Source organism: Micropterus salmoides, unplaced genomic scaffold (genome assembly GCF_014851395.1).
Source record: "Micropterus salmoides isolate LMB-PRFRI ecotype aquatic unplaced genomic scaffold, ASM1485139v1 Ms_hic_scaffold_15, whole genome shotgun sequence".
In the NCBI taxonomy this organism is placed as follows: Eukaryota; Metazoa; Chordata; class Actinopteri; order Centrarchiformes; family Centrarchidae; genus Micropterus; species Micropterus salmoides.
This window is the reverse complement of record NW_024040596.1, coordinates 11,920,209-11,947,898: the sequence shown is the minus strand read 5'-3', so window position 1 is coordinate 11,947,898 and position 27,690 is coordinate 11,920,209. Positions and strand designations below refer to the sequence as shown.

Below are 27,690 nucleotides of genomic sequence, written 5' to 3'. Positions count from 1 at the left end.
CACCATTGAGTGCGTCTATGCAATGGTCTCAATTTGTGTCTCAGCTGGAAATTAAGCCATTGGGATTTGGACCTGAATAAGTGTGGAGCTGTGTGGTTAACAGTATGAGTTTATGATCCTTAAATCACACATGTTACACTGTATAACTGTACAACTTTATAGGGTTTAGTGCACAATTTACTTGTTAAAAATGTGCTTTTAGAATGTACTTGCTATTATGTTAGGGTAGAGTGAGACACAGTGATTGGCTGCATTTGCCCTCAGCTTTCCTCACACAAAATGTGTGAAGCACAGCTGACTTAGATCACGTTTATTAGCTGATTGCACAGATACTACCAAAAAAGGACCAAACTGGAAGCCTGGGGCACATTTTCATCTGACAGAAGTATACAGACTCGACAGATTAGATTAGGTAAGTAAATACAATGTATGTTTTTTTTAAAGGTTAGAATAAATACTAATTAACACATCACAGTCCATATTTTGTTATGTTCGTCATTTGATATGATGTGTTTCTGGTGCAGCTGCTCGTCTTATATCTTTTCAGTTGCTCATGTTTTTATCTTGTTTTTACACTTAAGCATACATTCCAGCAGTATCTCCTTTATACATATTATGTATTATTGAAGTTGTCACAGTCAGTTCAAGTTTGGGACAGGAAAACAAGAGCTAGGACCCAGACGCAGAATAGTTTCAGTTTAACAGTGTTTTTTTAAACAATAAACAAAAGGTGTACAAACTCACAGCAAGGTGAAGGGAGGCAAGGGACCAAACCATGCAATTAGTCCACACAGGCAAACAAATCCAAGCAGGGTCAAAATCCACAAGGTCAAGAAATGGCTGGTATGTTTGACGAGAAGACAAAGTGGAAACAGACATGGGGAACACACAGATTAAATAGACAAGTGAGGGAATGTTAACAGGACACCACTTAAACTAATATGGGTGGGGCAGACAATCACACAGGCAGGAATTAAATTTTTTTTTATCTTATTTTATTTTTTGCATGACAATATTATTATTATTATTATTTTATTATTATTTTTATTTTTATTATTATTTAGTCTTGATTTAGGGTTGGGCCTATAGATGATGATGCCGATGATGATTGGCGTTGGCTGACAGATACCACATAATACCGCCATGTAAAGCAGGTTTTTATCACCACAAACATTATTATTATACATTATAAATATGCTTCGTACATTCCTCGGATTTCTCTTCTCCCCACACTCAGACACAAGAGGCCTACACCTCAGGTAAACACACCGGCTTGCCCCGTCTCTCTCTGTCACTCCCCTACTCCACTTTCTCCATCAGCAGTACATTTTATGAAGTCGGCTAAAAGACAAAGGTATTTTTCCACCCGCGATCCGTTATCAAGGCAGCAGGTGTGCCACTTGTGGGCTTGTTAATGATGCAGCCTATCAAACAACCGAAACCAACATCTGCCTGATGTTTTAATGTAGACAACACCCAACCCTTTCTTGCTTATCAAAAGTCTGTCATATGTTGCACTAAAGGCCCTTTTAGAAAATACATTAAATTCAGTGTTGAACAATCACTACATATAGTATTTCTATTCCTGATGAGTGTTTTCTAACAATAGTGAAACACTATAGATGGTCGATACTGCAGCACTTCGTACCAAATAGAGTTATGACATGGCAGTCTTTCAGCTTACAACAGCAGCGAGTGATTTTGCTGATGTATTATTTCAAGTGAGTGATTAGAGCAGAGGCAGCTCAAGATGAGATGCGGGTTTTGTTTTTTATCCTTCTGAAAAATCTTCGTGGCACAAATACAAAACTGACAAACAGTCTTGTACTTTCCCACAACATGCAAATTTATGCAAATGCATTCTGTTGATCTCTCCATGGCAACCATTATGTGTGTGCTGCAAATCTTCTGTCTACTGGTCAAATACTTTCAAAACTGTTGGCAACAATTTGTTGCAACCTTTTTTTCTGTATATCCAAGTGAATGATAGTTGCTGAATTTCATTTTTTCTTAGTATTATGCAGAAATTTCATCTGTAGCACAAGTTGCTAGAGTGGCTGTGCTGAGAGGTTTCTTTGTTCAAAATTGTAATGCATGCTTACTGCTCTGTCAGCACTCACAGCTGAGTACTTAAAATGAGCAATCAATAATCACTCTCTTCTCTTGTCTTTTCTTTCTCTCATTCATTCCCACTCCCGCCCTTTCTCTCTTCATCACTCTTTCTTTCCATGCCTCCCGTTTTCAGGTAGACACATCTCAATGGGTGAGGCGCACTAATCCAGTCATCCCTACACATCCCCTCCACCCCTCACCCACACCCTACTCTGTTCCCCTAAACGCTGCCCCTCTTCACTTCAGTCAGCATGACTTCCACCAGCCAACTGCTGGGTTTGGCTGAGGTGGGACTGAGGTGTGACCAGGAGATTGAGAGGAGATATGAGATCGTTCCCTCAGTGGTCTGCTCCATGTGCTGCCTCTTTGGAATCATCTACTGCTTCTTTGGTAAGTGATGGTGTAGTTGCAGCTTTCTCACCCTAGTCCTATTTTGTGCTGCTTAATGTTTAACTAACATTTAAATATATAGTTAAATATTTATTTTCTTGCCAAGAGTTTCATGAAAAGAACAGTACCACTGTCCTGTCTGTACTTTAAATGTAAAGCTACCACCAGTTAGCTTAACTTAGCACAAAGACTGGAAACAGTGGGAAACATCTAACCTGGCTCTATGCAAATGAAAGTGAATCAGCCTACCAGGACATCAAACTTTCATTAATTAACATGTTTTATCTTGTTTGAAAAAAACAGGAAGTTATTGCAGTTAGCAAATTAGCAGTAACAGGTGCAGTAACCATCCGTAAAACGTGTTATTTTACACTTTGGTTTTTTACATATTAAACAAGATATAATATGTAAATTAGTGAGCTTTAGAAGTGCTGGAAGGCATTTTGTTGCCTTAGCCTGGCTAGCTGCTACCCCACAGATATGAGAATGGTAACGATCCTCTCATCAAACTCTCAGCAAGAAAGCAAATAAGCATATTGCTTTTACCTCCTTTGCTTTGATTTTCAGTCATCTACAAGCGGCTCAGTGTATATTTGCTAACAGATTCTTTTAGAAAACCGCAAAGCTGGAGATCCTGGGCATTCTATTAGTTCATCTAAAGAAAGCATCTGAAGAGTGATGTGTAGCTGAGTGCCAGGAAATAATTAAGTGCTACAACATGCAGCCAAAGAGCCCTGAGATATCTACTGTTGATCATTTTTCTGTCATTTGTAGTTCATACTGCTCTGCTGGTATATTTTATTATTGATTTAAGAGCAGTACAGAGTGGCTCTCCTGTTTCTGGCTATGTGAATCAATATTGAAATCTCATTCGTACAGACTAAGCTACTGTGGCATAACATGCAGGAGTATTCCTTTACATCAGGTGGACTACACCCAGGTAAACCCATGGCCTGCATTTTCAGACTATGTTTCTTAGAATTGCATCGTATCAAATCCTTGAATCTCCATTACCCTTATACCCAAATTGTTGTCATCATCAGAAATACTAAAAGGACTGGACTGCCTGCTATCTTTTAAAGAAAAAAACATCTTCTCATTTGCTGCACATTCAAAGGCATGTTCCTGTTTCTTTCAACTTTAATGTTGCAGCAGCACTGCGGAAAGAAAAATAAGCACAGAGTTTTGCATTTAATCAAAAATACCAGGCCTAACTAGCAGTGGACCCCGTGTTGTAGATTTTAAAAATTCTATTCCTCCTTGCCATCAAATGCCTGGACTGTATGCATAGGTTCATTCAAATGGTAGGACACAGAGTCTTTACTTGAGGCTTAATTTTGGTCCCAGTGAGTGGCTGCATTTGATTGCATCATAAGAATTGAGGGCCCATCCTAATGAGTTTGGATGTAAAGTGATTACAGGATTGTGTAGTCAATAAATAATTAGAGGGACAGAGAGATCTGCTGTAATGGTTACAGGCTTTTTACAGTAGAGTTGTTTTTGTTCCAACAAAAAATGATGGATTAAAAATTGTATTTCCACTTGAATAGGTACTTGCAAAATTGCGTAAAAGTGTTCAAATAATGACATTGCATTCAGAATGCCTCGTGCCTTTTTGTTCAAAGTTACAATTAATTTCAGTATATTGCCTTTGGTTGGCTTATGTTTTTGTAATGATTTACTTGCAGCTATTTTCTAGTTAAAGTGGTGTTGGAAGAGAATTCACATTTTTGTGGTGGGGATTAATGATGGTTTTGCAAGGACTGTAGGGAATCTGATGCATGCAATTTTTTAAATTAAAGTTATTTTTGCCTTTACTGGACTGGAAGATCCAGCATAGAGAGAATTGAACTGTCTTCCAGTGACATGGTATGCATCAGTAACCATTTGAGAACCAGGCTGTGCTACAAATACTATTAGAGAGTTGATTTACATACTGTACACATTAGAGCCATGCACATTATAAATTATCTCAAAGAAGCAATCAGTGTCCACTATTAAGGAAACAATGCATTACATTTTTAACTTGTATGTATTGCCTTGTGATCTCATTCCCTCTTACATTTGGTTACTGCTAATATATAATATAGTACTTGATAGATAAATAAATAAATAAAGTCCACATCCTTCAAACAACTCAGATAATTTATCTGCAGACCCATACAGAGATTTTAATATCTATATTATAAGTGACACAAACAACACAATACTGCTAGACCAAATGTCCAAAATTAACAAGGTAATGTGTGAAAAGGTATAGAATTGTAATTTTGAGAAGGCAAAATTGGATGAATATTAATGTATTTTTAAGCTATAACAGAGCAAATCTGTTGCATACTAATAGACATAGAGGGATTCACTGAAGCGTACAGATGGCATTAACATTCACTGTATATGACCTGGTAAAGCATCAGCAGTGTCAGTCCCTGCATTACAAACAGGTTTCCCGACAACTTTATTTTCCAAAGTTGACAACATGCATGCAGACCATAGTGGCTAAAGGCCCTGAAACAAAATTATTGGTTGGATTAAAAAAAAATGTAGAGAACTTTGCTATTTGTAGATCTTCACCACCAGTATGGCAGAAAATGTCAAGTTTGCCCTTAGGGTGATGCCAGACAAAAGACCATGTTGTGTCTCACTTTAAATGTACCTTATCATCTTCAGCTGTACTTTGAGCATGCTGCTAGCATTAGCATGCTAACAGTAAAATCACTGCATTTAGCAAGCTAAATAATAATGTTAGCATGTTAATATTTTCTGTATGTGCTCAATTAATACTAGCTCTGAAACAAAATACTACACTTTAGAGAGTAACAAGAAGGAATGGCATCATTTTACTTCAAATACATATGCTCCTCAGTCCTTCACCATCTGTTTACATTTGTCTATTTGCATCTCTGTTTGACAGCAAAAAGAGAAGACAGATAGGTGCATTTTACCCTCAGTGCTAGATCTTGCTCTATAACCAAACAAAATCACTGTTCTGCTAATGAGACACAATGAATATACATAACAGAAATTTTCCAGAAACCCCACTGCCACATTTGAATGATTTGAGGATAAAAACATTTCTACTGTTTTCAGCAGGAAAACTGATTCTCCCTACTGATAGATACTTCTTGCAACCGTAGAATTTGTTTTAGCCCCATGGTCTTGAGAAGAAAAGGTTAGCTGTCATTTATTTGACCCAGAAAAACAACAAAGTTGCAGCAGAAATGATGAGTGATGTTATAGGAACAAGATGGATGAGGGAGGAAGGGAGGGTGACAAGAGCAGAATAAGCCAGAGTGAACAGATGGGATGGAGGGTTTGATGGCTGGAGGAAAAGTAAGGGAAGCAACGAGGATCAAAAGACAGACTAGGAGGGATAAGCAGAAGAGTGGAGCCATGGCACAATGGGGAAAGTAAAGTAGTGGGAGGGATGCGTCAGACAAAAGTGGACAAGGAATGCGCACTAGAAGATTAGGAGCAGTCAAGGAGGTGTGATATTTCAAATGTGTTCTTTGATTGATGTGGACTATAATATGGAAGAACAATGTTGGGAATTTGTGATGGCCGCTGACCAAACAAATGTTCAGGTGGCTGCTTTGGAAATGCTCCAGTTGCTCCATGTCAGACAGAAGAAGTGCAAACAGCTGTGGAAACATCAGTGGCTTTCACAACAATTTCGGGGGTTGAAAGATATCTAGGAAAATACAGAGGGGGAAATCAAGACATCTAGAAGAAGTGCACAAATAAATGAGGTATAGTCACGCGGGAGGAGCATGGACGTAGGTTGGATGAGAGGAAGAGTATTGTTGGGCTCAGCTGTGCAATGCCTGATTACACAAAGATAACAATCTCTTGTTGGTTCCCCTCGAGACAGAGTTCGGTCAGACCGAGAAAGAAAAGACATACAGCAAAAATAAAGGGGAACGCAAACATTAATAAACACAGAAGCAAGGCCAATGAGATTTTAACTGTTAATAATTTGAGCTTTGGTATCTTTTTTCCTCTTTTCATTGCAATAAAGCACATTAAAATGGAAAACTGTTGAGAGGGAGAAAGACAAGGACGGGAGGGACAACATGATGGGAAAAGAAGAGAAAAAAAAGTTGAAGGAGAGCAGCTGTTCTATTCAGCAGGCCTGTTGACTAATGAATGTGGATGACCTTTTGTAATATGATGATTATCATATTTTAAAGCACTTTCATAAAGGTACAGACAGTTTATCTGCTCTTCCCATCTTCTTCCAATGAGGAAATGCCTCTGTATTTGTGGACAGACTGCTCCACTACCCACCACAGAAAAGTGGTGTTCATTATGCATCCTCACAATAAATATGTCATCTACCCTCTTTAGATATGATAGAAGCCTTTTGTTTTCTAGAGCATTTTGTGAAACAACAAAGCATTCTACACTTTATCAGCTCCACTGAGATATCTGTAGAATATAATCCTGAATAAAATGCAAAAAAAAGTTAAATCATAGATACATGTACCGCTTTTTAAGGGTTTTTAGTTCCACAATCAATCTATGAACTGCAGATTTAAAAGGTAGTGTGTTCTTAGTAAACAGATTTTTGTCCAGTTGCTGCTCTGCAGGCATTTTCCAGAAAGGAAATAATTGGTCTAACTGTCGACTGCTGGGATCTTCCAGATGAAATAAAATAGACAGAAAGAGGAAAAAAAAGCAGGATGATAAACATAAGCTAAAGTTCTTTACAGCCTTGCAACCCAAAAGTTGCCTGTTTTTAATGGCTTATTATAGGTCTGTAATGCATAACTAATTCTAACTACACCTAATGAAACCATTAGATACAGTCTATGCTTACAACTTATAGATCTGTGCCTCATTAGAAAACGGTTCCCCAATACATATTTCTTTTCATTTTATATTGGCTTTGTTATACACTGTTCTTGGTATGTTCTTGGCAGTGGATGATGGTGTTAAGCTTGGCATCAGTTTAGGTTATGTCGTTTCCAATATATCATTCAAAATTACTGATTTGTGTGTGTGTGTGTGTGTGCGTGACTGTACCTTTCCCTTTTACTCCTGGCTACAAAGAAAGTCTTGTATGTGCTCACCATCCTGATGTTTGGTTCTCCATATTATCCTTGCAATGAATTAGATTTTGATTGTTCACTCAGGCTTGCGTGTGCACAGGCAGGTACAGCATGTATCAGTTAGTATGGTTGCGATAGCCTCACAATCGTCTCATTTCAATTTCTCCTGCAGGCTATCGATGCTTCAAGGCTGTATTGTTCCTCACTGGCCTCATGTTTGGCTCTGTGGTCATCTTCATGCTGTGCTACAAAGAGAGGGTGATGGACACTCAGCTGAGCGTTGAGGCATCAGTGGGCATCGGCCTGGGCATCGGGACCCTGTGTGGCCTGGTGACCATGTTGGTCCGCAGTGTGGGATTGTTTATGGTGGGCCTGCTGCTGGGTCTGCTAGTTGGAGTGGCTTCACTGGTGGTGAGGAGACACATTTGATTGTGCACTTTATAGATTGATGGTTCATTTGCATACAGAACCTGACAGAAAATAACATACAATAGGTACCTGTGTGGTAAGACTGCACATGTGTTCTATCTCACGTTCATGTAAATGATCTTTACAAATAAAGCATTGTACTGTTATCCCAATAAAGCCCTCTTGGGCCCACTCACACCAGAATGTGAGGGTGTTGTTATGATTATTTCTAGACTAATCTGGGTTGTTGATGGATGTAACAAGCATTGCGGTGACAGCTCTCTTGGAAATCTGCGCAGTAACACTGTAATGTACTTTTAAATTTTAAGCACATTTCTAGCCACAGGCTAAAGGCTTTCAGGTTTAATTTTAGTAGCATAAATGGTATTAGCTAAAATTATAGCTTTTTCCTTTTTGGAAGAAGATAGCAAGCTCTAAGCGATGGTGCCAATTTGCCAATTTCAGTCTGCCATAATTAAACTTTGTGTGGTTAACTTTGTTGCTGGTAACGATTCCATAAAAATAAATTAGATTTTGTACACATTTTTGCTGACATAAATGTTGATGTGACAGGCCCTAATTCTGCTGAATATAAACCGCGTACCAACTGCCAAATTAAAATGAACTAAATGCTCTCTCTTAAAGGTTATGGAGGAGTTCTACCACCCCAGAACAGTGTGGGTTCCCTTGGGTATTCTCCTGGGCTCTGGGACGTTATTTGCTGTCCTCACTCTTCAATGGCAGCGCTGCTTTGTCACTTTCTCCACTGCCACATTCGGCTCTGCCATCATCACTGTCACCGTGGATTACTTTATAGAGCTGTTCGCCTTGGTACACTACGTCTACGAAAGAATCAGGGTAGGTTTGTCTGTGTTTATGTTAGAGAGAAAGAGAACAGGGATGTTTGTGCATTTGATATGTGTGTGTACGAGGGAAAGACAGACTGAGCTACAGTATATAGGAATACAGTCATTCGATGAATTGATGATGCTGGTAGAGCGTGCACGTAGATTCATAATCTCCCACAGGTGATCAGTTGAGTTGGCCAATGGCCAATGATTTATTTCATTCAATTTAAAAATTTCACATCCATTACCGCATTTTAAACATACCTATCAGACCTTTTTTGGTTAGAGAATTGATGAGGAGCCGTATTCAGAAATGCCCTCTTTCACATTTGTTTGTTAAGTTTCTTTTGACAAAATCCGCAGACTTCTGCATGTAGCCCCTGGAAAGCCCTGCTGGAGTAACTATGGTTTACTATGGTTTTAAGACCTGTTGAAAAGTTTCCCAAAATAGAAAGCATTCAATTTGTGATGGTCAATTCTTAAAGATTCTTATTTTGCAAACTAACCATTAGATGTTTTACTTAACATTGTTATTGGTATTTCATGTGTTGTTTTTTGTGCAGTAACTCTAAAGAGGTTTTGAGAAACTAAATTGTAATATTTTAGATTATTGGTTTTGTGGAAGATAGCACTTTCTCAAAATGAAATTATTCAACTAAAATTGTGAGTGTAATCATTGCAGGTGGCGCCAAAGGGACCAGTGTGTTGGTTTACTTGGGTCATCTTGGGTGTGTGGCCTGTCCTGGCCTTCCTCGGAGTGTTGATCCAATGGAAAGTCACTGCAGAGGGATATTCTCACACAGAGGGTAAGTGATGCAGAAGTTCAAGAATACAGTGAAAACAGTTTTTCTACCACCAGAAATGCTTAACATCTTAGAGGTGTTTCTCTTACAGCACACTATGATTTATGATTTATTACAATGCAGTAGCAAAACAGCAGCAACACTAACCATATTAATCTCTTCCCTCTTGTTTTACTTTCTCCTGTTTATTAAAACTATTAGTTTCTGAACTGTCAATAGCTTCTTTTGCATTGATAATTGGATATTATGTAAAAAAAAATATGTAGTTGTCACAGTTCACGTACAGGGCTGTAGGACTGAAATGCAGACACATGTAGGCAGAGCCAGTTGAATAAAGAAACTTTACTAGAATTTCAGAACAGGATACAGGCACATAATTACAGGTGATCTGGCAGGGAACAATGGCTAAAGGGCTGGTGAATAGCTGATGAGGGAATTGGGAACAAATTTTCAGCTGGGTATGGAGTCAGTTGACATGGAAAGGCGGGAACACATCAGGACATTTTCTGAACAATGGAAATGACAGGTTTAGAAAACTCCATAAAGATTCAGGGGCCAGGGGTTGTCAGAATGTCTGAAGCTGAATGGAGGGACAAAGATAGAGAAAGTTTCCTTACAACTTGTCAAAAGACAGTAGCCAAGACTTTGATCTCTTCATTAAAGAGGATTTGAATAAAAACATCATAAAAAGTAATGAATTTATTAAAATGCACAAACACACATCTTATGAATAAAGAATTTAATTTGGAGCCTTAATTTATGTAACTGCTGAAATAAAGCTACAGTCAGATGCAGTCTCCTGCTCCAACCTGGAACTTGTGAACACACAATGGATATGCTCAGAAATTACTTATTTGAGAGAGGTGGTGCTTACATCGCCGTGTCTGCTCTAATATAGGCCAAAGCCACAAGCTTCAGGCAAGGTTTGTGCAGATCTCTTGAAAAGGTTTACAAAATGTAATTTATCAAATCAGAAATTTGTTTGGGCAGGGAGGGATAATCTGCAAGGTCTGTTATGCAGCCTCAATTATTTTAATTCAATGTGTAGGATGTACTTTTACACATGTTGTGTAGTACTAGTGCAGCTTTAAATTCAAATGACAGTATTTAACATCCATGTCACCCATGGCAGCTGCTGCTATGCTAATGCTGGAGGAACCGTTTATGTCCATATGTTGAAGTTTGTGCATGAGATGTGTAATTAAGGATGCATTCAACCCAGTTTCTGGGAATACATATGCAACTTCCATGTAAATTTGGATACTCAATAAGTATGTCAAGTACACAGAATGATGATGAGGCTTGTTTTCATTATTGATCTTACAAAACAAGTTGGTGCCGTTTTTTTCAAGACTGACTAATCTACCCTAATTTTATTAAATAGGAAGTTTTACTGGCAGTTTTAGAAATCACAATCATTATAAGGGCAAGGAACCGCCCTGTGTGGGGGGAGAGAGTCTGAATCAGTGTATGGATGGACAGCCTTTCTGAAAGCAACCTCAACACAGATGGGAAGATCGCATGCACATACACACACACGTACCTGGTGTAAATGCAGCACACACACGTAATACATGCAACTCATACACATAAACAGACAGAGACAGAAATATACTGAGGCATAGTCTGCCACTGGCTACACAAAATATCTCATTCATTCAACACACACAAAGTCTTACATTTGATCTTTGCTGGTGTATGAGTTATACAGTGTCTTGGAAGAAGTCACACATGGACTCGAATAATAGGATTAAACAGCAGCCTGCCATGGCTTCCAGTCAGAGGGTGTGGGCAAAGAGATGTAGGGAGCTTTTTAGTGCTATTGTGTGTGTGTGGGGGGGGGACATGAAGGAAGCACAAATAGGCCAAAAACTGTATTTAAAAAAGTGAGTCAATTCTCCAAAAAGACACACTGTTTTGTTGCTAAAAAGTTGCTAAAAAGCCTTTATTCCAGCATAGTGGATTAGAGGCATGCCTTTGGTGAGAGAGACCCAGGTTCAATTCCCCACTGTGACACATCCACCAATGTGTCCCTGAGCAAGACATTTAACCCCTAGTTGCTCCAGAGGCGCGACCTCTGATATATATATATATATATATATATATATATATATATATATATATATATATATATATATATATATATATATATATATATATATATATATAGCAATTGTAAGTCGCTTTGGATAGAAGCGTCAGCTAAATTAATTAATGTTATGTATTCCGTATCATATGTCTACATGATTAAAAACTGGTCCATCATGTAGTGCACACAGACACATGTTACACACAGACCAATCAAGTCTATAAACATAGATGTCAAACATTTGTACTGCAAAATCCCTCACTACACACCTGTTAGCTCATATTTAATAAACACTATCAAAAAATAGCACTGTGGCAAGTAAAAAGTAAAACCTTCTTTGTAGCTATCAGAGTTTGTCTGTTGTCTTTTAACTGCTGAAATCATCCTTTATGGTAACAAGCACTGTATTGACAGAGAAGGGAGGATGGGGAAAAGGAGAAAAGAGGGTAGCTGGTGTACTGGGGGAAGGGGAGGGTTATAAACTGGGGCACAATGGGTAAGCAGATCACCCAAAATCATCTGTCTGTCTGACTGAATAGTGTGCAGGACACTGCATGAATGAATTACCTCGCATATGTTTGCTCCCCCCTGGTCTGTGTGTGTGGACAATGAGAGCACACATTCACGCACGTTTGTGCTTCTATACTTGTGAGGACGCTCATTAACACAACTAATTCCTAAGCCCCTAACCCTAACCTCAACCATCACAAATTCATTCTCAACCCCAATCCTTAGCCTTATTTAGCCTAAACTCTCAAACATTTTAAAGAAGTGGGGACTAGCCAAAATGTCTTCAATCCCAAGGTCTCAAATTTATATTGGTCCTCACAAACATAGTCGTACAAGAACACGCACAGTAGCACGGAGCCAGAGGGGCCTGAGGTGGGGTGAGCTGAGGGGAAAAAAGGGGGGGTATCATTAAGCAGTTTCCCTGGCAGATGGTGCCTCGCTAGCTGTTCGCCCGCACAATGAAACAACAATAGAACTCATAACACTTCCACCCCCCACTCCCACACACACACAAGGTAATTTTGACGCATAAAGTACATCTTGTCTTCACGAAGTTCAGCGGGGTTGTCGTACTTAGACGCATGTAACGGATCCCTGAAACTACTGTGTTTTAAACCACTAAACCCAAATGCTTACACGCATACCTAAAAATAATTACATGGGTCATGGGACACTGAGACAGGATGGAGTTTGCACATCCTTTGCGGGGGAGGGTGTAAAAATAACACGTACACACTCACCCACTCTCAATATGTCAGGAGACTGAGCAGCTCAGTATGAGTACATGCAGCAAGGAAAATCATCTGCTTGCCAACTGACTGAATAGAATGAAGGATATGAGAAAATGGACATCAGTGGTTTTTTCTTACTTTCTGTTTTTGTACCCTATACTTACAATAACCCACCAGGGATACAGTCGTTCACCATCTGCATTTAAAAGCTAATTAAATTAAAATTTTTTTACTTTTGTTTCTTTGTAAAAGCTGTATTGTTTTGTCTCATGATGCTCTATTGTTCCTTCTCTCTTCTCTGTTTGTTCCTCTCTCATCTCTGGTCTGTTTGCCTCCAGTGGTTTTGAGTCGACAGCAACGGAGGGTCCAGCTCATGCGTATCCGACAGCGGGAAGAGAGGCTGAAAAAGGAGAAGGAGAACAAGAAGAAGAAAAAACGACAGAGCCAGAAGACCAATCACAAGCAGAAAGCCCACACCAATCACCACCACCACCACCAGCAATATCATCACCCAGCAGCATCCCACCCTCATCACCAAGCCCAGAGTTCTCAGCCCCCTAAAGTCCCTCCTCCTCAGACTGAACTCGGCTACCCCCGCAAGGCCAACCCTAAGAGACGCTTTGATGGAGATGTGCTGTCACCGGTAAGCGCTGCGTGCAAAAAGAATTTTGAATATTGGGTGCATACCTATATATGAAGGTATTATTGGAACAATCTCAAAATATACACATCTATCAGTAAATTTTAAGTCAGAGCAAAAAATACTTTATGATTTGCAAACTTGTAGAATCTTTTGCATAGTTGTCATTCACACAATCTAGGCAAACCGCATTCCACATTGACGCCTGCCTCACTCTTAACAACAACAACTAAAACACTTAGCAGTAGCAGTGCACTCCAGCACTGCCTAATAAATTAACTTAACGCTGCGTTTACCCCAGTAACTTAGTGAATTAGCTATGTAATATCCCTCCGAGAGCAGAGAGTTTACAAGGCAACGGATCATGTTTTAAGCGACTGCATGGAAAAAAATACGTGTTACACCTACACATGCACACTGACGACCCAGCGTTAGGGTTACAATTTTCGACTGTAAGATTGACAGCCGAATCAGGCTCCGCCCATCGAAGCATCGACTCTTCAACTATTCGGGGTCAGCCCTACTTCCTTTATAATGGTTGTTCATGAGTGTAAGCTTTCATTATATCTATCACATTATGCCTGTATACTATATATTCCTACACTCTGTCTGTCCACAGAGCTACATCAGGAGTTTCAGGGACAGACAAACAGACAGACGAGCGTACTCCCACAGTCGAATGATGAGCCGCTCCCGGATGGGTGAACTCGACTACGACTGTGGCTCTCAAGTGCCCCTCACGGCCCCCAATGGACCCCCAGTTCGCATCTGAGACAGTGAAAATGCACACACGCACACGCAACCACACACACAATCACACAAGGCTACTTCAAACCTCTTTGTCACAGTTCGGGATAGAAAACCTAACCTTACAGTGCCAACTTAATCTACTGCCTATTAACCCAACAGGAACTCAATACATACCAAAGGTGGTATGTCCCACACTGGTGTTCTCCTCTCAGACCTGTTAGAGGTATTTATTTGGCCAGTTTGGTCTTGTTCTTTTCTATGTGAGTGTCAAGACAAAAAGAGCAGAGCCTCTTTGTTTGGACGGAGCAAGCACTGATTGCTGTTGGTGATGTGGTCAAATCTCAGACATCATGAGTCATCAAATACTGTATTTGACTTCAAATCTTTTCTGTCACTGTACTGGTCTGGTGGACACTGGAAAAAATGTACCTGTCTGGTGGGGAGCACATTGACAAATCTCTGTCAAACATTTAATTTGAAGATTTTGGTTGCTTCAAGCCGTAAGAAGCCATTTCCAGTGGGTTTACCGTGGCAAAACATCAAAACACTTTTTTTTCTCCAAAGGAGGACTGTACCGTTTTAGATTAAAAAAATGCATCACATGGCTTTTTTTGTGGAGTCAAGGTAGCACTACCTTCAATAAATCTAAGTATCTTCCCTTTAGGGCAATTAAAGGAGGAAACGATTTGCTTCAAGGATGCCATTAAGAGCGCTCAGAGGAAAATGACAGGAAAAACAACAAAAACAGAGCTAACACTGAAACAGAAAGGCAGCTCTTCTTCATCATTTTCCCCGCAGGTCACTTTGTGAAGCAAGGTGTTCATGAAATCAGCCTGTTATCTTCGCTGACAGCCTGTGAATCCAGACATGGCAGCATAAGTCTTCTGCTGCTTCAAAATGCACAACAGGGACTGGTTTTGGTTGTGTATGGGATCAAACTGTTCCCACTGAAGACAGATTTTATGTTATTTCACCCATGAACACTCCACGTGTCATTGCCTACGTTGTTGCCATTTTCCAAAGGGGATTGCGCTTATATCTTGTCACTTTCCTTTTGCCCTCTATCGCCAGCTTTTTAAAACACAGACCTGAGCAGGAGACACATCCATACCTCCCCTCTCATTTCCTCTCTCGACTGAATTAAAAAATAATAATTATAAGCTGCTCTATGTTTCATTTGTTGTTGACATGTGCTCTTATGTCCCTTTTCCTCTTCTAATTCCCAAAACAATCTACCTTTGCAGAATTAATTGTAAAATAATAAATATGCTGTTCAAGGCACGAAGACAAGAAACTGCTGTCTGATAAGCATCATCCAAGAATTTGACTGTTGAAATCAGTTTGAGAGTTTGGAGGGGACAATATGTGACAGTGCAAATGTTAAATATAGTGTTAGTGTGTGTGAGTGAGTGGACACATGAGCCTTGTGGCAAGTGATGGATCGTACCAAATGTTGGCCAAGGAGAAGGAGATTCCTTGTAATGTACGTGAGACAATACTGTTCTTTTTTGCCGATATACTGGTCCGATTAGTGTGAATCTTTGGATGGACTTTGGATTGAAGTGTTAAATGCTGAAAAACGTGGAGGTTTAAAAAGATACTCTCTTGTAAATTATGAGACATAGTGAGAAGATGAGCTCATTTGCAAATGGGGCCCTCTACTGTTTACTACTGGACTTTTTTTTTCGAGACTTGCTGTGAATGCGTGCATATTTTTGTGTGTACAAGCGTTTACATGTGATTTTGTTTTACATTTAAATGTGCGCCAGACATTGATGTTGTACTGAACATCCAGAGAGGTGACGGAGTTTGTATAAGAAGTATTTTCAGTACAAAGAAACTATTTTTGTTTTGTTTGATCCTCTTTGAATTGATATACTGTAGTTCTCCACAATGAATACCAACTCTGCTGATGTTACAGTTCCTGCTGAGACTAATGTCACTGTAAAGAGCCACAGATGAAAGACCAAACTATACAAAAGTGAAGAATTGTATTTAAATACCACACCAAAACTCGATTTTTTTTTTATATAATTTTATACAATATATACTTTCTGAGTTTTACAAATGAAAAGATTCCACGGTACTGTACTTCAATACTGAATACCTGATGATATGTGATGGACTTAGCACTGGAGGACCAAACATTTTCACTTTAACCCATTACTGCATGATAATGTCTTAGTCCTAGTGTAACTGTGTCAGTGTTTCAGTATGTTACTGTTGTCATGTGAAAACCTCACATTTCCACTTCAGTTGGTTGGTCCCAGGGCGCACAAAACAAAATCCATATTGGTCTGAATTAAAGTGACATTTGTTGAAGGACGTCAATTTGAAGTGTGATGTGTTTCATCAGAAGGTATGCAGAAGGGGAATATTATAATCTCATAGTTTATGTGACATCATTGCAGTGTTTCAGTAGTTAAGAAACACATTTGTAGTACAACATCTATAGTACAACATACAAAGGACCAACTCTAACAATTCTGCCACAGTGAATAGGTCCAGCACTCTTACTTGCTGAGATCCAAAATTAAATTGGCAGAAATACACTGTTTTCTCCTTTCTCTGTTTACACTGTCCAGGTAAAGGGCTTTGAAAAGGTATTGGAATTATTTCCTTCCTCTTGATGTGCATCATGCTAAGTCACCTTTTGTTCTGCTGTATTAGTGTTACTCCGGTAATGTTTAACAGTAGTGGCTATTCAAGTGTTTTTTGGGGTTTGGCTTACACTTCAGTCCTGTTTCCTCTTTTGTGTTTTCACTGTAGTGCGCTTATAACATCATTGCTGTCTTTACATTTTGGAAAGACAAAAGTTAACAAATTTATCAGTTGAAACATTAGCCCCTGTTCTTGTTTGTAATCTATGGACAAAATTAAAGCTGGGGTAGGCAATGTTGGAGAACTAGCAAGAGACAGCTAGATTTTAAAAGTATCTCACTGATAAATTCCCATCCCGTCCCTTCAGCCCTCCTTCCAAAACCACTTCCCCAAAACACATGTTCATGCGCAATAAGTGCATGGACAGCGTGCACACAGAAATTTCAACTAATAAAATAAAAAAATGCTTCTGAAATAAATTGCCTAACCCAGCTTTGATTAATATTACAAAATTGTCAGTTCTTTTTTATTAGCCTTTTAAGTTTTTGTTTCTGCTATTTTGTGTGACCCATCACTGCTTAATATATGTTGGGGAAACACTTGTATTGTAGATATTGAACTGTAAATAACTTTTTAAATGTACAAATATATTTGTTTCATTTTTGTGTTTACATCATGATCACATATGTAATTCATCAAGCTGATTATTTTCTAATGGAGTAGGCCTGTTTTATATTATGTTACTACTGTATGTCCAGTTAGTTTGATTTGGGTGGGTAGTGGATGCACTTGTATCATTGTCATCCTGGTGTTTCAACATGTGATGTTGAAAATCAACAAACAAACTGAGCTTTGACTCTGATTATCAGCAACCATCAGAAATTCAATTATTGCTCCACGAGACAGCAATTCATTTTCCTACCACCCTGTTTAGATTTGTAAAAATCACCTGGTTATTATTATTATTATTGAGCATGGATTTATATGGACCTAAAATATGATAAACATTGTGATTCTACAATCAAATGGTCTTATTGTCTCTGCACTGTTCCTACATAGTCATTTGTGTAGATACATGCATTCAGCATTCATGAGTACACATACCAAATACTCGCACGTTTTCACAAAACATACACGGTTGAGATAACAAAATACGGTGTGTTTGGAGTGGTGATGCTAAAACCAGCTAGATGCCACAGTATAATCAGATACTAACTATACAATGTTTATTCCAGTAGTATACAGTTCAAGCTAGACATCCTGGCAAAAAATAGCTATAGTTACTGTATATTGTAGCCGTAACAAGAAACAAGAAATTGCAGTATGGAAATGGTAAATTAGGTTTGAGGTAGGTGTCACCATTACATTGTTTGTCTACCATCAATTTGAATGGTCACAGTTCTTTAAAAAAAAATACATCTAAGGATCCCTATCAAGATTGTTTTTATGTTATATGTTAAAAGAGATTTATACATACATATACTATTTTAAACTTTCAAATACTGAAAGTTAAATATAATAAAGTATCAGCTTTAAAAAAACATTATTTTTACTGTAAGGCTATACAGTGTACCATATTTCGTTATTTATGCCATACTTCTTACCGCTACGCAGGTCTCAACAGGATAAAGAACAATTAAGGAGCTGGAAACAGAGCACAAGGAAAAACAGAGCATCTGGTTGGCTGGTTGAGATCATCTTCATGTCCTTTTTTCCTGTCCAGTAATACTTCCCAAATGCATTGATGTGGCCTGACAGTAGGTTTCAGGCTACATCTGCATTGCAGCTTAAACTACAGTGCAGCAGTTATTTAACAACAAATGGTATAACTTGTTGTACACTGAGTCGGAAGAACACAAATCTCATCGGGATATATTAAGTGTTTTCTACAAATTGCTTTAATCAGGACAGAAAGGGGCCCACATGTAACAATTAAAAAATGTCTGCCTAAAAGCTGTCAACCTGTACTCTCACCAGCTGATAGAGGAGAGGTCACAGATTTAAGCTGATTTCATTTGAAGGAAATGGAACAGAGGGACATGCTGCCCTTTTTATTGACCTACACTGATTGGGCAGCTGTTGCTCTTGAGAGCAGTTGCGAAGAAACAGTGATGGAGACAGATAGTTCTGACCAACATGGCTCCACTAATGCCTCGAAAAGCAGTGAAATCTCTTTGTTCTGCCTAATTATCTCTCACTAAATCTTCATCTTCTTTCTGTGTCTCTGAATAACCTTTTCATTACATTTGCACCCACTCTTTTTCTTGTTTCCTCCCTGTGCCACCATCCTTGCCTCATTCTCTTCCTTGCTCATTTATTGTCTGCTTTCACTGTATCTATCTTTTCTCTGTCTATGTCCACCCCCACTTTTTATCTCTGCTGACATTTTCAGTCCAGTGACTTCAGACACAAACTGCACCTGCTATATAATTCTTGTTGCTGTGCTAATCTGCTTTCTGCTGGAAACAAAGCACGACCAGGGCCAGCTAATTAACAAGCCATTGTTCACTTTCCCCTGCACCAAGACCGGCCCTGTTACTGATCACTCCTATTTTTTTTGTAAAAGTGAATTAAATGTTAACAGAAGATGGTTACGCTTGGCTTGGAAAGCTACTATCATTTTAGAAAGCTAACACAGCCCACGTCAGATGATGAATGCAGTGGGTGGAAACAGTTCAGAAAGGAATCAATGCATGGACTGCTAATGACTAGAATTTTACAAGGAGACTGTGCTACCCAATGTATGTGCTATGTACAGACACAAAATAACAAAGGTTGATAACAAATGTCTTTATTTGAGATTTTAGGCACAGTGAAGCAGCACAACATGGTCACCCATATGCATACAGTCAAATACCTAACACATGCTATGGAGCTCAAACTTTAAACAAAGCTGAGTTCCTTTTTCTTTAGATGTTTTAGCTTCTGACATTTCTCAAGCCTAAGACCAGCATCTCACTTCCCCCATCAGTTACACAAATAAACCCCCTTCTTAATCAAGTAATTTACTTGTACATTTGCACAGAAAGACGTTGAATGTGTGCAGTGAAAATTACCATTACAATGTTACTTTTGTCCATGGTGGTTCAGGCCCATTGCTCTGTCTTGCACTTTGCAAATGTCCCTGTGGATACTGGGCCAATACAGCTACACAAAGCCTTGTTGTTAATTTGAAACTCTACTCTAGCCATCTCATTGTTTTTGCAGACAAGATATGACAAATTCAGGTGCTTTTGAGAGAAGGACAGTAACACGAATAAAGCATAATTCCTGGAATGACCTTTATTTAAAACCAGGCTAAAGGTAGTACGTTGTGCCTCTATTATCTAACCTGTTTATGATGTATTCAGTACACTGTTGAAAGATGTATACTGGTTGCACTCATATTATATGTTTTTCCATGTAAATCAGATGAAATGGTCAGCATTCTGTTTCTGAAAATAGGCTCGGCTTAAAGACCGTCATAGTAGTGGTAGGAAAATGTTAATTTGTTGTACTATTTTTTTAAAATTATTTTATTACATATAGTGTTTCTTATTCTAAACTATTCCGGTTTACATGATGTCTTGCTGATGCTGTGTGGACTCGCTGACAACCTGAGGAGGAGAGAACAGCTATTTTAAATTATCATGAAGGAAAAAAACCTCATTATATGTGTTGAAGACTGCACAGTGCTGCAGATAATACGTGAAAGTAATTTTTTATCAGCAGTGAAGCAGGTATTGTTTGGAGTGAAGCGCTGTGCGGGAGGGATCAGTAGCCACAGTGAAGCTGCTTGTCCATTGATGCCAGTGTGGAGTGTTACAATTCACTTATTCTAGTAAGTGTCTACACAGACAGTGTCTACACAGTGTCTACGTAGATGCAAACTACAAGATTTCAGGGATCAGTTAGAGACTTTAGCCTATTGTAGGTATGGTAATACAAAGGTGGTGAATATATCAAACCTAAAATAGGTCATTTTCTTTTTAAATCCAGTAGTTTGCTTCAACCCGTAGTGAATAGACAAAAAAGGTGGGATATTGCAACCTGACTTACAGACTGAGCACTAGCATCCTGGCTCATAGAATACTTTATCTGAATAAGAATATACCAAATCAAAATGATTCATGGAGAATTATTAATTTTATCTCTTAATAGTAAAAATAAACAGATGTAACAATTCTGTGTATTGTATCTCGTGTATGCATTTACGTGTGTATGTGTGTGTGTGTTACTGTGTGCTCCTACCTCTCCATCACGGGTCTCGATGGTCTTGATGAGAACAGTCTTCTTGGAGTGGACCTCTGAGGAGCGCTGATGCTGGGACTCAGGACTGGTCTCTGTAAGAATACATTCATACAGCTCTCACAGTTTTTCGTAAACTCATCCAATAAGCTTTGCTACAGTTATACACATTAGTTTAGTATTGCTCTTTAACGGGCTAACTGGCTTTGAACAACATGAGGACATGCCTTGCAGGACAGTCTTTGGAGGTAGTATGACACTTAAATTACTGCTCAAACTATTCAGACTCATTCAGATCAATGGCACTAATGAATCGTGGCTGTACCTAATACATCATCTTTAATTACTGCCCATTGTTTTCATTTAAGCAGCTGGAAAGTGGAGTAAGGCATATATTGGCAGAGATTAATTGCACGTTTGGACTGTTAATACATCAAGTGAATAGGTTAAGTTGTGTGATTATTGATGTGTGGCTTGGTGATGATTGCCTGTGCATCAAAGAGACATAAAGGTGTTTTCACATGTCATGTACCGCCACACAGTGTCCACTATGTGTCATTGCAGGTATGCAACATGTAATGCCCTCAAAATAGTACCTACCATATACAGTCACAAGCTATAATTAGTCTTTTTTCCTCCACTCATTGGCTCATCTGAAATGCAAAATGGATTTTGTGGGTATTTCTGTGTGATAGGGAGGAATGTGTGCTGTTTCTCCTACCTCTAAATCCAATGGAGGAATAAGCAGACTGGATGGGCACCGTGGTGGTGATCCTACAAAAAGGAGAGAAACAGGATTCGAATTACAAGCCAATAATAAGAGGGAAATATTAAAATACAAATGACACGCCTCAATAAAAACTCCAAGTGTGAACAGCATACACACACCTGCTCTCCTCTCCCTCCAGCAGCTTGCGGTAGGTGGCGATTTCAATATCAAGGGCCATCTTCACATTGAGAAGGTCCTGGTATTCTCTCAGATGACGAGCCATATCATCCTTTAAATCAATACATATAAAGATTCTTTGTCTGCTCAAATAAACTTCACAACAAAACATTATATCAACTCCAAACACTGCAACAAAGGGAGCAAAGAATATGTGAAGAAAATTGGTTTTAACCACAGTAAAATCACATGGACAGTGTTCCCGTTGGAGGTTTCAGTTGCACTCAAATTTGCCAATACATTTTTATAATCAGTGATGTAGTGGCTAAAACCATGAGGTCTACCATGTGAAAAAATATCCATGAATTCTGCATCAGTTTGATGCCACTACTTTATAATCTAGTGGAGTCGTGAGTCAGTGTAAAATCACTAAATACCTTCATCTTAGCAATCTCTTCCTCCAGCCGTGAAATGGTATCCTGGTAACCAGAAGCTTCCCGGGTCATGCGATCCTCCATGTCTCTCATCTGGCGCAACAGAGACTCATTCTACAGGGGAACAGAGACATGAGGTTAGAAGTGAAACAGAGTGGTCTAAAAACAGAAAGAAAAGACAGACGAAGAATACCTATTGAGAAAGATAGAAAAGACATAAACTCTGCAGATGCTGCAGTCAATACCCACAGTGCCCTTGAGTGAGTCGATCTCACAGGTGTAGGACTGGATCTGGTGTCTGTACTCCATGCTCTCCTGTTTGGCCTGACGCAGTGAATCGTTGTTCTTATTCACAGCCTGGTTCAGATCAGACACCTGAAGAGAGAGGGGCTGAGGTTTAAGCAATGTAATAGCTTAAGGACTATCTTTGTGTGTATGTAGGCTTGTTTTATTATATTTGTGGGGTGCAAAAACCGGGATTCCACTATACTTGCAGAGTCCAACAGCTTTGTGAGGACCAAAATGTTGGACCCCACGAGTTTAAAGGGCTTTTTGAGGGTCAAGACTTGGTTTTAGGGTCCAGGTTAGAATTAGGTAAAGGTAAGGTTTAGGGTATGAGTTAACATTAGACATGTATTTGTGATGGTTAAGGTTAGAGTAAGGGGCAGGGGAATGCCACAAGGCTGTGTGTGTGTGTGTGTGTGTGTGTGTTCCCACTTTACCTTAGACTTGTACCATTCTTCAGCCTCCGCGATGTTCTTGGCAGCAATGCCCTCGTACTGCATGCGGATGTCCCTCAGAGCAGCAGTCAGGTCGGGTTTGGACATGTCCATCTGGATCTGCACCTGAGTGTCCTGCATCTGGCTCTGCAGCTCACGGATCTCCTACAAGGTGACAGGAGAAGAAACATATTTAAAAAAAAATCAAATTTATGACTGGAAGATTATAAAGAATAATGGCATGAATTGTGTGGTAAACAGATAAAGACACAGAGAGCAACAAGTTCTCATTCAAGCCTTGTCTGACATTGGAGCTCATGAAAGTATGTCAAACATATCAGGGAAGGGTAACATTGACGACCGAGATTTACATATTAATAAATGTCAAACCACAAATTTGCCCAGTGGTGCATCGACAAGACATTATTAAAACATTATTAGAAAACAAGAATAACGCAAGGCTGGTTTGACATTGTGAAACTAGAAGATTTGAATTAGTAAGCTTTGGGTCCACTCAGCTGTCTTCTGGTCTAACCAAAATATATAAATAGCTTTGCATCTGTTCATATGTACACTCTTTCTCGTTCCCTCACACACACACGCGCAGACACGCACAACAGCTGACGGGGTCTCTTCAACCAATCACCAGTTCAGCATTTCTGAGAGGTCAAAGTTGAGGCAGAGAAGACAAAATGACAGGAAGGGATGTCAACTGTGCTGACATTTGTCTGATTGTGTGTGTGTGTGTAGCTCGGTATGCCCTTTGATGGCTGTGGGTAAATGTGCATAAATGTGTCTGTTGCATTTATTGCATTTGCTTTGCATGCCTACAGAGGCTAGGATATATCTAATAACACAGTCTAACTTCACACACAGTGTTGTTATATGATACAGTACACACCACCCTAATGACATGCATCGTACACAGTAGGTGTGGTGGCCTGGTTGCAGGCAGATAGACAGAGTTCAGATCGACAGACCTCTTCATGGATCTTCTTGAGGAAGGCAATCTCCTCTTGCAAACTCTCAATGCGTCTCTCCAGGTCCAGCCTGGCCAGGGTGGCATTGTCAACATCCTGGATACAAACACAGAAACAGTTATAGCTACAGCCAACAGAGAAGGTAAAAAGGGAAAAAAATAAACTGAGAGGAATAAAGTGGTTGATGACAGAGAAGAGAGGGAAAATTGTGCTAGGATGCAGTGTTTCAGGATTTAGATATAAAGGTGTGACTTTATGGAAAGTGAAGACGTACAGCTCTGAAAGCAGAAAGGTTGTTCTCAGCCTCTTCCTTCTGATGAATCTCCTCCTGCAGTCTGGAGAGAGCAGACAAAGAGGGAAAGAACAAAAAGAATGAGGAAAGTTTAAACGTAAGTGAAGACAAACACAACTGTGTTTGAGAGTATGGCTTCTTCCCCAGGGACTAGGCAGATAAACTAGTTACCACCTCTCACTCCTCCACCCTTCTGCTCTCTTCTTTTTGGCTGTAGATTTACAAGAATAGAACTGACAATGACACATCATAGTTTTGATTTGTATCCATATCTACACACACACACACACACACACACACACACACACTTGTACACTTGCTCTTTGAGTCCTAAAGCTGTGGTGCAGCTGCTGTCACCCTGTCAGAGTCAGAAGGGTAACAGTGAGAAAGGAGCAGAGGTCTGCCCTTGGCTGGGGCTTTTTACAGAATTAGCATTTCACTATGCAGCCTGAACAACTGCAAAATGTAGAAAGAATGAAAGGTTTTGAACTTGTATATTTAAACAGTGCTGTAGGTTTGAATGATATGGTATTCAGGGAAATGTTCCATGAAAAACAGACTTTTAACAGGTATGAGTCAGGCAACATGGTGATCAATTTCACATCCTGTGTGGTAAATCTTTTTTCTATTGGCACTTGTGTGACTGTACACAGTACAGGATATTGAACACATGTAATCTGCTCCAGAGTGCCTCTTTAGAACACACTTTCAACAGCCTTTTAATCTATGCTATTCCCATTAAGAGTCCTGAAGTCCTTTAAGTATCTTGTTTTTGTTGATGCTGTGTGTGTGTGCGTGTGTGTGTGTGTGTGTGTGTGTGTGTGTGTTGCAAATACATTTTATTTTTCACTTTCAAGTGTCTAGCAGGGAAAGTTAGATAAATCAGATAAATCTGTTTTTACAGTGTATAATTTAGTTGTATAAATGTGTATAATTGCAAAGAAATTCTGCTGACATTCTATTGCGTGTGTGTGTTTGTGTGTGCGTGTGTGAGTGTGTATGTGTGTGTCTGTGTCTGCATTCACACATTGTAACTGGTGGAAGGCAGGGGGTCTCTGTGTGTATTTTGATCTCAGTGGGAGCAGCAGGTGCTTTGGCAAGCTTCGCTCAGTGCTGCAGGCAACAATTAAAAAGGGCTAATAGAATGTGAAGAGTGAATGATTGTGTGTGTGCTGTATGGATGTGTGTACGTGTGTTTCTATATACACTTAAATTAAAGTGATGTTGCAGTGACAGAAATTCTAAATCCAAAGAGTTGACCTAGTAGCTACAAATAGTCTATTCAGAGATACACCCACATCAGTAATCTCTCTCTCTCTCTCTCTCTCTCTCTCTCTCTCTCTGTCTCTCACAATGTATATTTGGAGATATTTGGATTTAGGAATATGTTTGGGGTTTTTTTTCTTAGTTTTACTCACAGTCTAAATTTAAAAATATAGGAGGGTGAGTGTGTTCATCTGTTCATTTTCGTCTGTCTATTTCTGTCTGCCGTATTGCTTTCTGTCTGGCTGAAACTTTATCTGTCTGTCTGTCTCAACTTTATTCTTATGAGTCTGCAAGTCTCTCTCTCTGTCTCTCTCTTTCTCTTTCTTCATTTTCCTCTGCTATGTCTCTTGTGAATAAATTATAAAACACATTTATGAAAAGCTGGTAGACCATAATTAAAGTGTAGCTATACTTAAATCTCTCCTTTGCTATTTTGTTTTTTCCCTTTCCTCCAAAAGAGAAGAGACACCAGCGGGTTGTCTCTGACGCCACATTCTGGTATTTCCATTGTATTAACTAGGAAAATTACCACTTTACTCCTCCTCCTATTTCTCCCAATTTTCTCTTCCTGTAACATCCAGAAATATGTCACCCCGTTTTTCTGATGTAGACAAGCAGTTGCCAACCTGGGGGTCACAAGAAAATCTGATCATAAGATGATTAACAAGAGAAAAAGGATCACTAGCCAAAGATTGGGAACCCCTGTGGAAGACAACTGTACTACCCAATAATTAAAAGTTCCAAAAGTGCCACGTGACAGAGACCCTGTCTAAAATATTCAGTTGGTGTTTATCCTTCAGGAACAGTTAACATCGACCTTTTGCTTGTTCCTGCCTAAATCAGTCTGTGTTCTGGGAATCTACTGTTAAAACAATAAGCCACATCTGTGTCATGTGTTCTTCATTCCACCCTTTTTCATCATTCAAAAACTCTTCTTACAGTGCATCCACTGATACAGATCAATCCATCCACTCATTCAGCCATCCTCTAACCTACCTGAGCTTAATTTTCTGCAAGTCATCAGCCAAGTTGTCTCGTTCCACCTCCACTCGGGCGCGCTGGTTGGAGAGCGCCTCTATTTGCCTCCTCAGCTCCCTCATTTCCTCCTCATACATCTCAGCCACGCGCCCTGGCCCCTCGCGGCCCCTCAGCTTCTCAATCTCCACCGTCAGTGCTGCATTCTGCTGCTCCAGGAAACGCACCTTCTCAATGTAGGTGGCAAAGCGGTCGTTGAGGTGCTGAAGCTCGGCCTTCTCATTGGTCCTTGTGTTGAGGAAGTCCTGGTTCATGGCATCGGCCAGGTTGAAGTCGAGTTTCTCGCCAGCATAGGTGCGCACTGCTGCAGAGGAGCCATACCCTGCTCCCCCAGCACCAGATGACACCCGGTAGGAATAGGAAGGAATACCAGCACTCTTGACCTCATACACTCGGGAAGACATGTGGCTTGAAGAGGCGCTGCGGCCACCTCCTCCAGAGGAGAAGAGGGAGGACATGGGTGATGCCCCGATGCCAGAGCCGAAGGTGCGACGGTATGAGGAGGCACTCTGGGCAGAGGAAGAGTACGACTTGCTCATGGCTGGTTGACTGTGTGGTTGTCTTGTGGATTTGATGGAGCCGCTGGAGGTGCTGAGACCCAACTGTCCCACTGGGCAACTGGGAGAGGAACGAAGTGAAGAAATGCCTGGCACTGAGCGCCGCTATTTGTAGATTTACCACACCCACTCCTACCCCCAACCCCTCCTCTCCGTCCTCCCTCTGTCTCCATTTACCCTGTCTGCACTCCCACTACCTCCTACTTCACCACTACGCCACCACTGTACCTCAACCCGATTTCCTATAACTGATCACCTTGGCAGCATTTTAAATCCAGGACCCAACCTGAAGAAAGACCCATTTTGGCAAAATTCCCCATTGGTTAAGATTGGGAAAACACAATGGAGATGCCAATCGAATAAT

At 39.8% G+C, this 27,690-nt stretch overlaps 2 protein-coding genes across 3 annotated transcripts in view; one reads left to right on the top strand and one right to left on the bottom strand.

Annotated features, from left to right (window-relative positions):
* Window positions 1–16,660, top strand: part of tmem198a (transmembrane protein 198a) — a 32,162-nt gene extending 15,502 nt beyond the window's left edge. Inside the window, exons 1-7 of one of the 2 annotated variants that reach the window (XM_038720325.1) lie at window positions 330–412; window positions 2,246–2,502; window positions 7,723–7,961; window positions 8,604–8,816; window positions 9,489–9,612; window positions 13,278–13,582; window positions 14,199–16,660. In XM_038720325.1, coding sequence (XP_038576253.1) covers window positions 2,364–2,502; window positions 7,723–7,961; window positions 8,604–8,816; window positions 9,489–9,612; window positions 13,278–13,582; window positions 14,199–14,351 — 1,173 coding nt within the window. In that variant the 5' untranslated portion in view covers window positions 330–412; window positions 2,246–2,363 and the 3' untranslated portion in view covers window positions 14,352–16,660. Of the gene's footprint in view, window positions 1–329; window positions 413–2,245; window positions 2,503–7,722; window positions 7,962–8,603; window positions 8,817–9,488; window positions 9,613–13,277; window positions 13,583–14,198 lie in introns of those variants that run through there. The other variant, XM_038720324.1, reaches the window with a different exon arrangement.
* Window positions 16,661–19,705: 3,045 nt separating this feature from the next.
* Window positions 19,706–27,308, bottom strand: desma (desmin a). Its single transcript, XM_038720323.1, has 10 exons — window positions 26,731–27,308; window positions 24,451–24,511; window positions 24,177–24,272; window positions 23,200–23,361; window positions 22,727–22,852; window positions 22,481–22,591; window positions 22,046–22,155; window positions 21,879–21,931; window positions 21,161–21,252; window positions 19,706–20,526 (listed from the first exon to the last, which is right to left on the bottom strand). Exons 1-10 carry the CDS (start codon window positions 27,306–27,308, stop codon window positions 20,485–20,487), a joined length of 1,431 nt encoding a protein of 476 aa, XP_038576251.1. The 3' UTR covers window positions 19,706–20,484.
* Window positions 27,309–27,690: the final 382 nt, after the last annotated feature.